The sequence below is a fragment of the Aedes aegypti genome, chromosome 3 (genome assembly GCF_002204515.2).
Source record: "Aedes aegypti strain LVP_AGWG chromosome 3, AaegL5.0 Primary Assembly, whole genome shotgun sequence".
Taxonomy (NCBI): domain Eukaryota; kingdom Metazoa; phylum Arthropoda; class Insecta; order Diptera; family Culicidae; genus Aedes; species Aedes aegypti.
The window spans coordinates 334,014,063-334,027,058 of record NC_035109.1 but is presented as its reverse complement, the minus strand read 5'-3'; the positions used below and the strand labels follow the sequence as shown (position 1 = coordinate 334,027,058).

The 12,996-nt window shown below is 39.5% G+C and overlaps 1 protein-coding gene across 1 annotated transcript in view; it reads left to right on the top strand.

Moving 5' to 3' along the window:
- Positions 1-12,694, top strand: part of LOC5567213 (peroxisome biogenesis factor 1) — a 34,438-nt gene extending 21,744 nt beyond the window's left edge. The window contains exons 5-11 of the mRNA XM_021848880.1: positions 1,374-1,632; positions 1,691-2,013; positions 2,081-2,365; positions 2,422-2,780; positions 2,845-3,024; positions 12,301-12,404; positions 12,472-12,694. Of these exons, the coding sequence (XP_021704572.1) occupies positions 1,374-1,632; positions 1,691-2,013; positions 2,081-2,365; positions 2,422-2,780; positions 2,845-3,024; positions 12,301-12,404; positions 12,472-12,541 (1,580 nt within the window). The 3' untranslated portion in view covers positions 12,542-12,694. The remainder of the gene's footprint in view (positions 1-1,373; positions 1,633-1,690; positions 2,014-2,080; positions 2,366-2,421; positions 2,781-2,844; positions 3,025-12,300; positions 12,405-12,471) is intronic.
- The last annotated feature ends 302 nt before the right edge of the window (positions 12,695-12,996 follow it).

Here is a 12,996-nt window from a genome sequence, read left to right as displayed (position 1 = left end):
TGAATCAAAATGTTGTTCCATACTTTAACGTAAAAACAATACTAAAACTAATTAAATTAACATTATTATCGGTACACCCAACAGCTAACAGTTAGGCTTTGCGAAGAAATGAAATTTTACACAAATATCCGCCAATTTATGTCAATCAGATGCATTTGAAGTCACTGTTGGCCTTAAGTGTTCGGAATATGAGTCAAAACGGTAAAATGCTCTTCGTGTGGAATATTTGACGTTTCGTAGGGGATTGGGACAAATAAAACCTGACTACCGAACAAGAGACATTGTAATATGGAAGGTAATGAAATTCAGCAAATAAGGATAGAGTAGAAATGGTATCATACCACTACAAATTGGGACTACTTGTAGTTATTTTCAGTCAAGGAGAAATTAATTTAGACAAAAATTCTTACGCCGGAGTTTCGTTGAATCCAGATATGTTTCAACGGAAATTCAATCAACTGCACTTGATTCATATTTTCTGTTCAAGAGCTCGGAGTTCCGTCTACATGATGAGTCATTACGTCAGGTCAGAATGTTATAAAAAATTGTTGCTAGTTTCCAAAAATTGGTCACTGGAAGCAGCTGTGCAACATAAAATATTTCAGACACATTCCAAATGTGTCCTGTCAGACCAAAGTTTTCATCCGATATGGAATGAAATATCAATGCTTACTCGATTAATTTACCCGGCTAACAGTTGATCAAAGATTGAATCCTGGGATTCAATCCTCTCATACACGTGGCATGATTCATTGCATGCCTGGATTTAAACGAAAAATGCGCGTGGAATTAATCTTGCTCTGATGGTTTTCGAGCTCAGCAGCTCTTGGAGTGGGATTTTTTGAAGACTGCCCCCTAGCTATATACATCTTCGTAACAGTGCACGCTGACAAAAAACAACAACTACATAGAAAACAAACTTCTATGCTCACTATCAACGCGCGCTAGTGGCTTCGCGTACTCACGAAGCGTGCAGTAGAGCAGCGAGCTCGATTTACGCACGGGGGTGATGTATACCTGATACCTTTCAGGTCTTTGAGGGACCACTTAGCGTCCACGTGGGAACTTCAAAATTTTACATGATTTTTTTTTTCTTATCAAAACGAGCACTTTACAATGACGCACTTATAACATTTCACATTTTCGAAAAATAAAGGACCTCCTAGTAGGTATGCTAGTTTGCGCTAGAGCCTAAAAACTATAAAATGAGACCTATTCAATTCGTCAGCTTGGTTGATATTAACATTTGAACTGTGTGATATATGAAAATGTGCTTGTTATTTGAGGTGATTCTAAGGATTTATTAACAAAATTTAAATCTACTAAAAATATAGAACTTCATGAAATTGCAATACCTTGTTCGCCTCTTTCAGGATCCAACCAGAGTGGTAAAAGAACCATCGTCCAAACGGTACTACGTCGCCTAGCCGAAGCACCTTATCACTGTTTCACGACCACGTTCCAATGCTCGAAACACAAAGGGCGCAAACCGGACTCAATACTGAAGGATCTTCGCCACGCATTTTACATGTGCATGTTTCACAGCCCGGCAGTCTTGTACTTGGAAGGGCTGGACGTCCTGACGCACAATCCCGGTGATCAGAACACCCAGGATGCCGAGTATCATAATAAGTAGGTTCCATTTTAAATGTTCGATCGTGCTCAATCTCTCAACGGGTGATATTTCCAGAGTTTCGGACGTGATACGCAAGCAGATCGAGGAGTTCACCAGCACCAACCCGATCTCGGTGATCGCTTCCATCAGCAGCGTTGCCAACCTTAACCAGAGGCTTTACTCCTCGCGGGGATCTCACCTGTTCCATGACCTCCAGAAGGTACCAAACCTCGACAAGACTGATAGAGAAATTGTGATCAAAAGTTTGTTCGTTAACAAACGCTGCAAGCTGGAGAAGAAGATCAACTGGAAGAAGCTGGCCAACTCGACCGAAGGCTACTCGGTTGGGAGCCTGGTGCAGATGGTTGATCGAGCGGTATTTTACGCGTTCAAGAAAAGTGAGACTCATGAATTTTGAGATTGTAGGAGATTTTGAGTTAACATTTTTTTTTCTTTTGATCGTAGATTCCAAATCCCCACTGGTGACGGATGGAATGATCGGTAGTGCCTTGGATGTTACCAACGAATATTGCCTGCAAGGAATCGAAAGTCACAAGCGCTCGGATGAGCCGGATGATGACGATGACGTTCCGGGGGATAAAGTTCCAGGCTTGGAAACCGCCATCGATGTTTTCCAGGAGGTGTTAATGTGGCCGACTAAATTCCCGAAGATCTTCGAGTGTTCACCGCTGCGCAATCAGGCAGGCATTTTGCTGTTCGGTCCTCCGGGAACGGGCAAGACTTATTTAGGTCGGTGTGTTTTGAGATGATAATTGATGTTTTTAAATGAGATGATCCATTTACAGTTTCTAAGCTGGCGAAAACGTGGAACCTCCGGATGATATCGGTAAAGGGTCCGGAGTTGTTGGCAAAGTACATCGGTCAGAGTGAGGAAAATGTGCGGAATTTGTTCGATCGAGCACGCAGTGCCAAACCTTGTGTTCTATTCTTCGATGAATTCGACAGCTTAGCGCCCCGAAGAGGACATGACTCCACCGGGGTTACAGATCGTGTGGTGAATCAGTTACTCACGGAACTGGATGGCGTTGAAGGTCTTCAAGGGGTGACTGTGATCGGAGCTACATCCAGGCCTGAACTTCTGGATCCAGCGCTGTTGCGATCGGGCCGAATTGATCGTTTAGTGGAGTGTAGTCTACCGGATGAGGTAGGTTTAGACTTTGACCTGGAATATCAGTTAATCATCAATAAATTTTTAATTAATCCGTTAGAAATCGCGTCTGGCGATCTTCAAGAACCAAAGTAGCTCATTGGATCTGGCTGCTGACGTGCAACTACCACATTTTGCCAAGAAAGCCAACAGCTATACCGGGGCAGATATTCAATCCATTCTGACGACCGCCAACATGCTAGCCGTTCAGGAGTGTCTCACCAGTGCCGAGGATGATGAGGTACGTACCATTTTCCGCATTTTCCCAACCCTTATTGTCTTTCTTCTTATGCGCGATGACAATCTCCGCTCGCTTGGAAAACTAATCCAATTAGGCAGCAGTTGAATAGGGTGTTCCAAAATTGCACTTTGAAGTCCTGCTGAGCTCAGGGCTCTACCTCCAAACGACACATAAGGATTTTGCAAAAATTAAACTTTGAGAAATAACGCTTAGAGGTTGCCCCATTGAGATTTATGAAAAAAACCTGAATTTTGTCACTAACATCAAGAAGTTCTGCAAAATTTCGTGACACTCACTATTTTGGATTTTTTTTTTTGCGGATTCTTCGGGGTCCAAACTATCTGGCAAAAATCATTCAATGCATGTTTTTCACAAAAATTTGCATATGGATTTTTTTAAGTTTTGAATACTGTGACTTTTTTTTAGTACTTTTCTGCTTTAAATCATCAAAAGTGGCTATCAAACTTATTGCAAGTATTCTTGAGATATTTGTTTTAATTTTCTTCATTTACGATCTGAGAAAAATATACTGATCCCATAAGCGAGTTCATTAAGTACCGTAATCCGGGGTAACATTGATCAGCGGGGTAAAATTGATCGCAATAACCCTCCTCGTAAAAAGTTCGAATCAACGTTTATAGATGAAATATTTTCAATGCATGAATAGTGATTCTCTACCTTCTATTTATGAGCTAATGAACATCAAAGAATCATGTCTCACATGAGTTCCGAAAACGATATGAGCAAGAGAAATGCGATTGTTACTAAAAATGGCATCGCCGAAAATGATTCCGTGGTCAAAATTTTCATAAATATGTTCAGTTAAGCATAATTTACAAATTACTATAAAGAATGCAGAATTTCTTTTGGAAATTGCCGACGCATTCCACAATTCAAGGTGTTTTTAATTTTGAAATAAATCAAAATTAAATTACTTGTAAGAGTTTGGCCATCATATTCGGCTTCAGGGACTATGATTTCAGTAAGCAATGGTATTTTCAATATTACCAAACGTTGTAATCATGAATGATCAATGTTACCCCATATCAGCTTAATCAAAAAATCACCTAAAACATTTTTTTTAACATGGTTTAAACTTTCAGTAAACAAGATACAGTATATAGACAACATGGGGCCCAGATAGCCGTAGCGGTAAACGCGCAGCTATTCAGCAAGACCAAGCTGAGGGTCGTGGGTTCGAATCCCACCGGTCGAGGATCTTTTCGGGTTGGAAATTTTCTCGACTTCCCAGGGCATAGAGTATCTTCGTACCTGCCACACGATATACGCATGCAAAAATGGTCATTGGCACAGTAAGCTCTCAGTTAATAACTGTGGAAGTGCTCATAAGAACACTAAGCTGAGAAGCAGGCTCTGTCCCAGTGGGGACGTAACGCCAGAAAGAAGAAGAAGAAGATATAGACAACATAAATGGATGTCAGTACTTGTTTTAAAAATATAAAACTTGAAACATATACATTTTCAAATGAAATTTTTAAGAAATATCCAAAAAATGAACAATGTTATCCCGGATTACGGTACATCATACACCGTAATTTCGGGTGAAATTGATCATTTTTGATTTTTTTTCATGTCTGTTTTCTATAATGTTGGCAAGGCCAAACAGTTCTGGTTACAGGAAAGTAAGTACGACGGTGAGTCTCATTGGCTCATGTAGACATTTTCATGCAGACCGGGATCGAACCCAGATACCTTCAGCATGGCTTTGTAGCCGCGGACTCTAATCACTCGGCTAAGGAAGGCTCCGTATGGATCACGCCTATATTGTTCCTATTATTTATTATCAACATTATGGAAATAAACACACATATTACATGGTAAAAGTAATGGGATCTTTTCACCGAGTATCACTGGTAAGCATGAGTTGCTGGTGTAGAGTTTATAAACTTTTCTAGGGTGTTGCAATATTCCAAACGAGTATTGAAGAAGTCGATGGTGCGATTCATACAATTGACATGTAACATACATGTCAATATAACATACAATTGTCATGTGAGTAGTCATCAGGGCTGATAGCGGCTAAGTATCTCAAAATACGAACTTAGAGACATCATGCCTGGATAAGGATTCTTCAGAGCATCCAACCAGTCATCTCTCACAGGATCTTTCCAGAAACTTCTGTAGGTTATGCCAAATATTACTATATTCTAGTGATACTTCCATAGATTTCAGAACTATCTTCTTAGTTTTTTTTCAGGATTTTTTTTTGAATTTCCTCTAATTTAAGTTAAAAATTTCTTTAATGTTAGGACTTGAAATTTATCTACAGGTGTTATCCTTCCTTGTTAATTTATCAATAAGTGCTATCTTTTACCTTTCAGTCGTCGCGCGGTTTGTCACCGTCAAAACCACTACGCTAATGCTGTGTTCGACAAGCGAGGTTTTTCCATCAGTGTTGTACAAAATACAACAGCGCGACGACTGAAGTGTTAAGATAACACTTATTCTGGTAAAAAAGATGATAAGTTCCTACAAGAAGAGCTTTTAAAAGATCTCCGGATTTATTCTAGGCTCTTGAGAAAGTATTAGAGAAGTATCCCGAAAAACTGATAAAGTAATAATTGGAAAATTTACCAAATTAAACCCTGCATATTTTCCTGCAGAATTTTCAATAGAAAATCCCTGGAAAACCTCGAATTGAACTTTTGAAGAAATAATTACTGTAGCATTATGTGGTCTGAAACTCTAAATGATTTGTTAAATTGAAGAATCTATTTAGAACTAGTGGTCCCGGCTAACTTCGTCTTGCCATAAGTCATCAAGTAGGCTTTGAAAAATGTCATGGTATCTCCTATACAAAATGACATATTAGTACTCCTCCGTTTTACGAAGTTTTACGATAACTTCCCTAAACTTTTTCTTCACACGAACACGTTGGAGCCCTTCAAGAAGACAACAGTGAAAGAATTGTCAAAATCTGGTGGCCCGTTCGCAAGCCATTTCGTGACATACAAACACCACTCCATTTTTATTTATATAGATAGATTTAGAAGATTTGCTTCAAAAATCATTCAAGAAATGTTTGAAATAAATCAAAAATTCTGTAGAAAGGTATGAGGAAATCCCGGTTGAAATTGTAAAATTTCTGGAAGAATTCCTACTTAAATTTTTGTGGAATAATCGCTGGCTGAATTTATAGAACAATTGTTTTGGAACAGTTGTTTTAAAATAACACAAAGTAATCTATATATTCTATATAAATAAAAATAGAATGGTGTTTGTATGAAATAACTTGAGAACGAGTCAACGGATTTACCTGATTCGTCGGTACGTTCGTTCCGACGTGTTAGTGTGCGTATAAAGTCGAAGAACTTCACGGAAAAATTAAGAAAAACATGGGTAGGCAACTGACATTTTTTCCAGTGGAATTTAGTTTCACAATATCATCCAGCCTACTTCGGAACAAGGTTTGTCGGGATAACTAATACTGAAATAATTTACATGAGAGCTTTTCTTGTTTGGTTTCTCGAAATATTTACTACACGATTTTTTTCAAACCTAGAATAAACTTGTGTATAATTTCTCGGAAGTATTCTTGTAGGAATATTTCTCTAGTTATTACTCTGAAATGGTAATTACTGAAAAGATCGTAGAACTGAAAGAAACTTCCTACGAAACCCTGTAAGCATTTCTTGGAAAATTAGCGTTAGAGTAATCACATTGTTGTATTGCTGAACGATTTCCTGTAGGAAATTCTGAAAAAAATTCACTAGTTTGAGAAATCATTTAAAAAACTTGAATTTTTTGAAACACTAGAGAAACATTTATAATTATTTGGATGTATCTCTGAAGGTGGCTTTATTGTTTTCCTGAAAAAAAGGCTCTAGACCAGTGCTGGGAATGGTAATAGTAGTAGGCTTGAATTTCGCGAAAATCAAGTGGCTCTTCCCAGTACAGTAGTTCAAAAACGTGAAACTCATCAAGTAGCCTATGTTGGGTGCATGAATTTTCTAAATCGTCAGTGTCATTGAAGGCTCTAAATGCGGGAAATGCAGCAGGAAATAGAACATTGTTCTACAGTAATTTTGGGTTGCCCTTAGCAGCGGGTGTTTTGCAATTATCAAGGCTTATTGCCTACAGCAGCGATGGGCGCGAGATTCACTGGCATCGCTGACTGTGATTGGCTTTGCTTGGCAACTGTAGAGTGAATTTCAGAATTTTTCCCAACCCTGCTTTTGACGAACCATTATAAAAAAATCTGAAGCTTTTCCGTGAAGAATCTTTAAATCTATGGAAAAGTCGCTTAGTAATCTTTGGATTAAGTCAGATCTCCTATAAGACGCTGCCACTCACTTCCCTCACACTGCAATTTCCCAGCTGTTTCAAATCGGATAAAGCTGTTTTTCGTTTGTGACTGAGGCATAGTATGAGCTTATTACCTACCATATTTTACTAGAATCAATTTGAACGACAGCTGAGAAATCGTGGTAGGCGTAAAGTGTTTAGCAGCGTCTAATAGAAGACCTGACTGTACAAACATTCATTTTGAAAGGCTTGCAGACCGGCTTAATTTAGAATAGACAAAGCAGTTCTTGGCTTCCTCCGGCTCAAGTTATAGAGGGCCCCGGATCTTTCATGATTTACAAAATAATGTATTTTTGAACCCAAAAACACGACGTTCTTCATAAAATTACTGTTCCATAAAGATGAAATAAGCCTTATTAGTCAATATATTTTTGTACACAATTTACCTACCTTGATACCTTAATGGCTACAACGTAGCGTTACGCCATTGCCGGGCGTATCGTAGAGCTCCATCTTCGTCGGTCTTGGGCGAAACTTCTCCAGTTGCCCCGTCCTCTTCCACTGCGTACCGCCAGCGTATTCGTGGCCTTCCCCGAAGACGCCGACCTCTACCTGGTTCCCTGCTGAATATTATTTTCGTAATTCTTTCTTCCGACATTCGCACTAAGTGACCAACCCCACTGAAGTCTGCCGTATTTCACACGATAATATTCGTATATTTACCAGTGCTGGGAAGGGCAATAGTAGTAGGCTTGAATTTCGAGAAACTCACGTGGCTCTTCTCAGTACAGCAGTTCAAAAACGTAAATATCATCAAGTAGCCTATGTTGGGTGCATGAATTTTCTAAATCATTAGTGTCATTTGAGGGTCTAAATGCGGGAAATGTAGTGGGAGACAGAATATTTTTCTACAGTAATTTTGGGTTGCCCTTAGCAACGGGTATTTTGCTATTTTCAAAGCTTTTTGCCTTCATGAGCGATGGGCGTGAGTTTCATTGGCTTTGCTGACTGTGATTGTCTTTGATTGGCTACTGTAGAGTCAATTTCAAGATTTTTCCAAACCCTGCTTGATACAACTCGTGATTCATACAGTATTTTCGAGTTTCCCAACGAATATTGTCCTCAGCACTTTACGTTCGGAAACACCGAAGTCTTTCCGATCTGCCTCTTTCAACGTCCACGCTTCGTGTCCGTAGAGAGCCACCGGAAGAATCAATGTTTATACAGGGCGAATATTGTTTCCGTTTCTATGTTCGGGACCTAAGCTGGTTACGTAGTCCTTAAAAGGCTCTCACGCCTTTTCACTTCGTGGGAAACGTCGTTGTCACATGTCACAAGTTTTCCAAGGTAAACAAATTCTTCAACAACTTCAAACCAGTGTTGTGAAAAACTCAAATTCTCATAACTCACGCAGGAGATTTTTCATGCGTGAGTTGTCAATCATGCAAATCAGCAGTCATAAAATCATTGATGAGTTGTTTCATATTTTTGACTCATTGTCTCGTATTTACACAATTTATTCACACACGGCAATAATTTCTTGTTAGTCTGGTAAAATTATAGAAATCCTTTCCAACGTAAACAACAACATTCGGGTTTTACGAGTTTTTGACGGGTTTTGCGACTGAATCATTTTTTACGGGTTGAGTTGATTGAGCGATTTTGCATCAAAATCTCAAGCGTGAGATTTGCGAAACAGATCTCTAATGAGTTTTGCTCTCACTGGAGAGCGTATTGATTGAGATTTGAGTGTGAGTCTATCAACACTGCTTCAAACACATCTCCACACTCAGGCAAATGGGCTATCGAGATACATAGGAACCACTTATGAACATTCGCCACAATAAATCGGGTTGAAATTTATAGCTTTACCTTATGAAACCAAAATTTGAAAACAAAAAATGTTTTCGCGGCAACCTGAGATCGAGCCAATGACCTTGCGTACACCATGCGCCTATCGACGCCTCGATGTGAGGTGATGCTAAAACGGTACATAAAACCTTTTTTTACAGCAATAATCGTTCCACCTTTCATAAGACAAAATGTATGAATATTGATAGTCTATTACACAGCGTGCATCAAACACTAGTTTAAAGGCACGAATGCCTCCTTCACTGACCTGCGATCGATTCCAATAAGGTCGATATCGTCCACAAAGCCAAGGAGCATGTGCGACCGTGTGATAACAGTACCGTTTCTCTGCATGCCAGATCTCCTAATAGCACCCTCGAGTGCAATGTTGAACAGTAAATTCGAAAGTGCGTCTCCCTGCTTCAATCCGTCTAACGTCACAAACGAGGTTGACACCTCGTCTGCGATCTGAACATTTGATTTCGAACCATCCAGCGTAGCACGTATCAGCCTAATTAGTTTCGCCGGAAAACCATGTTCAGACATTATCTGTTTTTTTATTTTCACTGAATCGTACGCCGCCTTAAAATCAATAAAGAGATGATTAGTCTGCCCGGAATTTATCTCATTCGCAAGGTAAACATCCGGTCCGTTGTCGAGCGGCCCTCACGAAAACCAACTAGGTATTTGCCGACGAAGGACTCCTCGAGCGGTCTCAGTCTTTTAAACAGGATGCGCGACAGAATTTCGTACGCCGAATTCAGCAGGGTAGATTGGGCGTATGAGGCCATCCAACCAGCCGGTGGGCATTTCCTCGTCTTCTCATACCTCCAGAAGTACTCGGTGGATCAACTGGTAAAGCTGCTCACTTCCGTGCTTGAGAAGCTCGACCGGGTTCTCGTCCTTCCCAGCAGCCTTACAGTTCTTCATACACCGTGAACTAGATAATGTTTAGATGAATGCGCTGCCGGGTTCCGAGAACGTTCACGATAATGCGACGGTAGTTCACGGTGTATTTTTGACAGTTCACGTTTTCTGGAATTCTTTTTCGAGCGTGTATGGTTGGTGGGTCCTCAGCTTGATCGTCGTCATCAATGTGCATCCTGTTTTTCGCTACATTTCCATTTTCTCTGTTCTACAATTGCTGAAAGTGCTCCTTTAATTTGTTAGATATTGGTGACAATCATCGGTCATTTTTATAAATCTCAACGGGCAATTTATAGACAACGTTTCATATACCCATACAAAAGTTTGTTTGCAATATTCTTATCTTTCATTTTGAAGGTGTGTCCCCAAATTGTCTAACAAATCGCAATTTTGGGATACCCTACTGTTGAAGCTTTTCTACTCCACCCGAAGTGGTCGCATTCAGCGATAGTAACGCACGAATCCAAATCCGCGTTAAATTACAACCAGATTTTAATTATTGCCAGCTAGCAGCTCCAAACAGAGCAGTTAATTACTGCTCTGTCGCTTCTTGGTGTGATGTCGGTGTGGTATACGAGCAGAATACGAAAGTTCCCTTGCGTCTCTTCTCGTACACCCACCGCAAGACAGAGATAAGAGATTTCCGCGGCTTCCGTTTCGCGTTTATTGCATCATGAAGCGGAAGGCGGGTAAAGAATCTTTGGCTTTTGCTCTAGCGAGGGGGATAATGGCTCGGATGCTCCGTGTCGTCACAGGACTTTGTTTGCACTTGAGAAAGTGGGAATTGTGATTTCTGAGGGAGGGTGTTTCGATAGTCATCGCCTTTTTGTGGGAAGAATAGGATATCTTCATTAGAAGAGATGATTTTAGAACAAAATAACTAAGAATGATGATTACCTACTATGATATTGACTGAACGTTGGTAATTTCATCGCGTATGCTCGTAATTGTGTTCAAGCTATGTTCTAACGTAAAGGTTTTTTTTTTATTTCTTCATTACTGTATCATTTTAAACGTTCATTTTTTATGTCTAGGTGTTTTGTGTTATTCAACACCATAACCCTAATTTGATAAAACTAAAATAAGCTATTATTGACATTTTGCTAACAACATATTACAGTGATACCTCCATGAGTCGATGTTCCATGACTCGATATCGACTCATGGAACCATACTAAAAACATAATTTCATGGTTACTATGATGGTCCCTAGAAGCAGCTTTCCAAAGAATTGCTGTTCCATGACTCGATATTTCCATGAGTCGATGGTCCCTTCAATATTGACTCATGGAGGTTTCACTGTACATTTCATTTGGCATAACCTTCAGAATTTTTACACGTGAATTGAACTCACCTGCTTATTGTAAAAAAAAAGTCGCTTTAAATTAACTTCAACTTACCTAACCCAAATATGGAACGCATTTATCGTGGCAATAGAAGAATGCAACGATTTTTGTCTAAAGTTATTAATAATTGTATTCGATATTTGTTCCAATGTTTGAACATTCGATATTATATGTAACTGATTAGTACTATACCAAAGAGGGAGCCACATCGTGACATCCTCTCATCGAGATAACATGTCTTTTTGAAGTTTTTATATAAAGAGCTTCTGTTTTATGTGGAGATATTACAAGTTGAGTTTTGTAAGCATTAGGAGAAATTGTTAAAATTTTGCAATTATGAAGAAAACATATCCAAACTTTTTTGAAATCTACTTAGACGACACTCAGGTCTCATCATTTGGCGGAGAGGCCTGTCATCCGCAAAGATTTTTTGCATACTTGTGGAAACTCAAATAAGTCAGATAAGTCTAATAAAAAGTGTTTTATATAAATATGAACTGCTAATTTGGTTATACCATGAGTTGGCTTCAGTGAAGAATTCTAATTTTTTGAACATCGTTAAATGTTCTTTATACAGTTACATCATCTTACTGAAATTATCAACATCTTAAGACTGGTGATGATAATAGCGGTAACATCGAAACGCCGTTAACCACTCGCTTTCATCGCAAAGCTGCTTACATTAGCAACATAATAACTGTTTATAGACGAGCAAAATCCTTACAATGACATTCTACCTACCCTGGAGTAAGCGTTCGTTTAATCCACTCCCACATTTTGCCATCCGCATCTAAAAGCTGCGTTTGATGGTCGATTATGAATACGATAATCGTTTAATATGTTTGTCTCCTATCGCTTTTCTTCTTTTTCTTCACACGTCGCGCAGCATGTTCCGGAGAAGATAACGATTAACCAGCGACACCTACTGGAGGCATTCGCAAGCACCCGTCCCTCGCTAAGCCCGCAGGATGTGCAAAAGTACAAGGACACGTAAGTAGTACCAAGGGTGTTTAGTCGTTTATTTTTTTACAGTGAAGTACATTCTCTCATTCTACAGATATGCACGATTCACGAACAAAGAGCCGCCTTCGAGGGATTTCGTTGCGAAACGGGCCACCTTGGCTTAGGAAAGGCTTCGATGTAATTTGCTCAGCGGGTCTGGGGTGAATTCAAACGATCCTTTGTTGGGTTTAAGGTGTGTTAACGCATTCGTCTTGAATTTTAGGGGTTTCGGGAACTAAGTGGTGGTTTTTATAAAAGACATGAAATTATTTCTACAAAAAAATACAGCATTGTAAGCTCAATTCATGATGACAGCATTTCTGATTCAAATGTAGAATGGATACAATTCTCAGGTGCAGTGTTAATAGAATTACACTTCACTTAACTGTACACCCACTAGGAACGCCCTTCATTTGATATTATATGTCCATAATCCTCTTCTCTACCACGTTGGCGAAACACATCTACTCCAAAGTCGCCTCGCAATACTGCTTCAAGTGCACAAAAGGGTAGCAAAAGAAAAGGAAAAATAAATTCTTCGCACAAAAGAGACCACGGCACGGACAATGATATCACACCC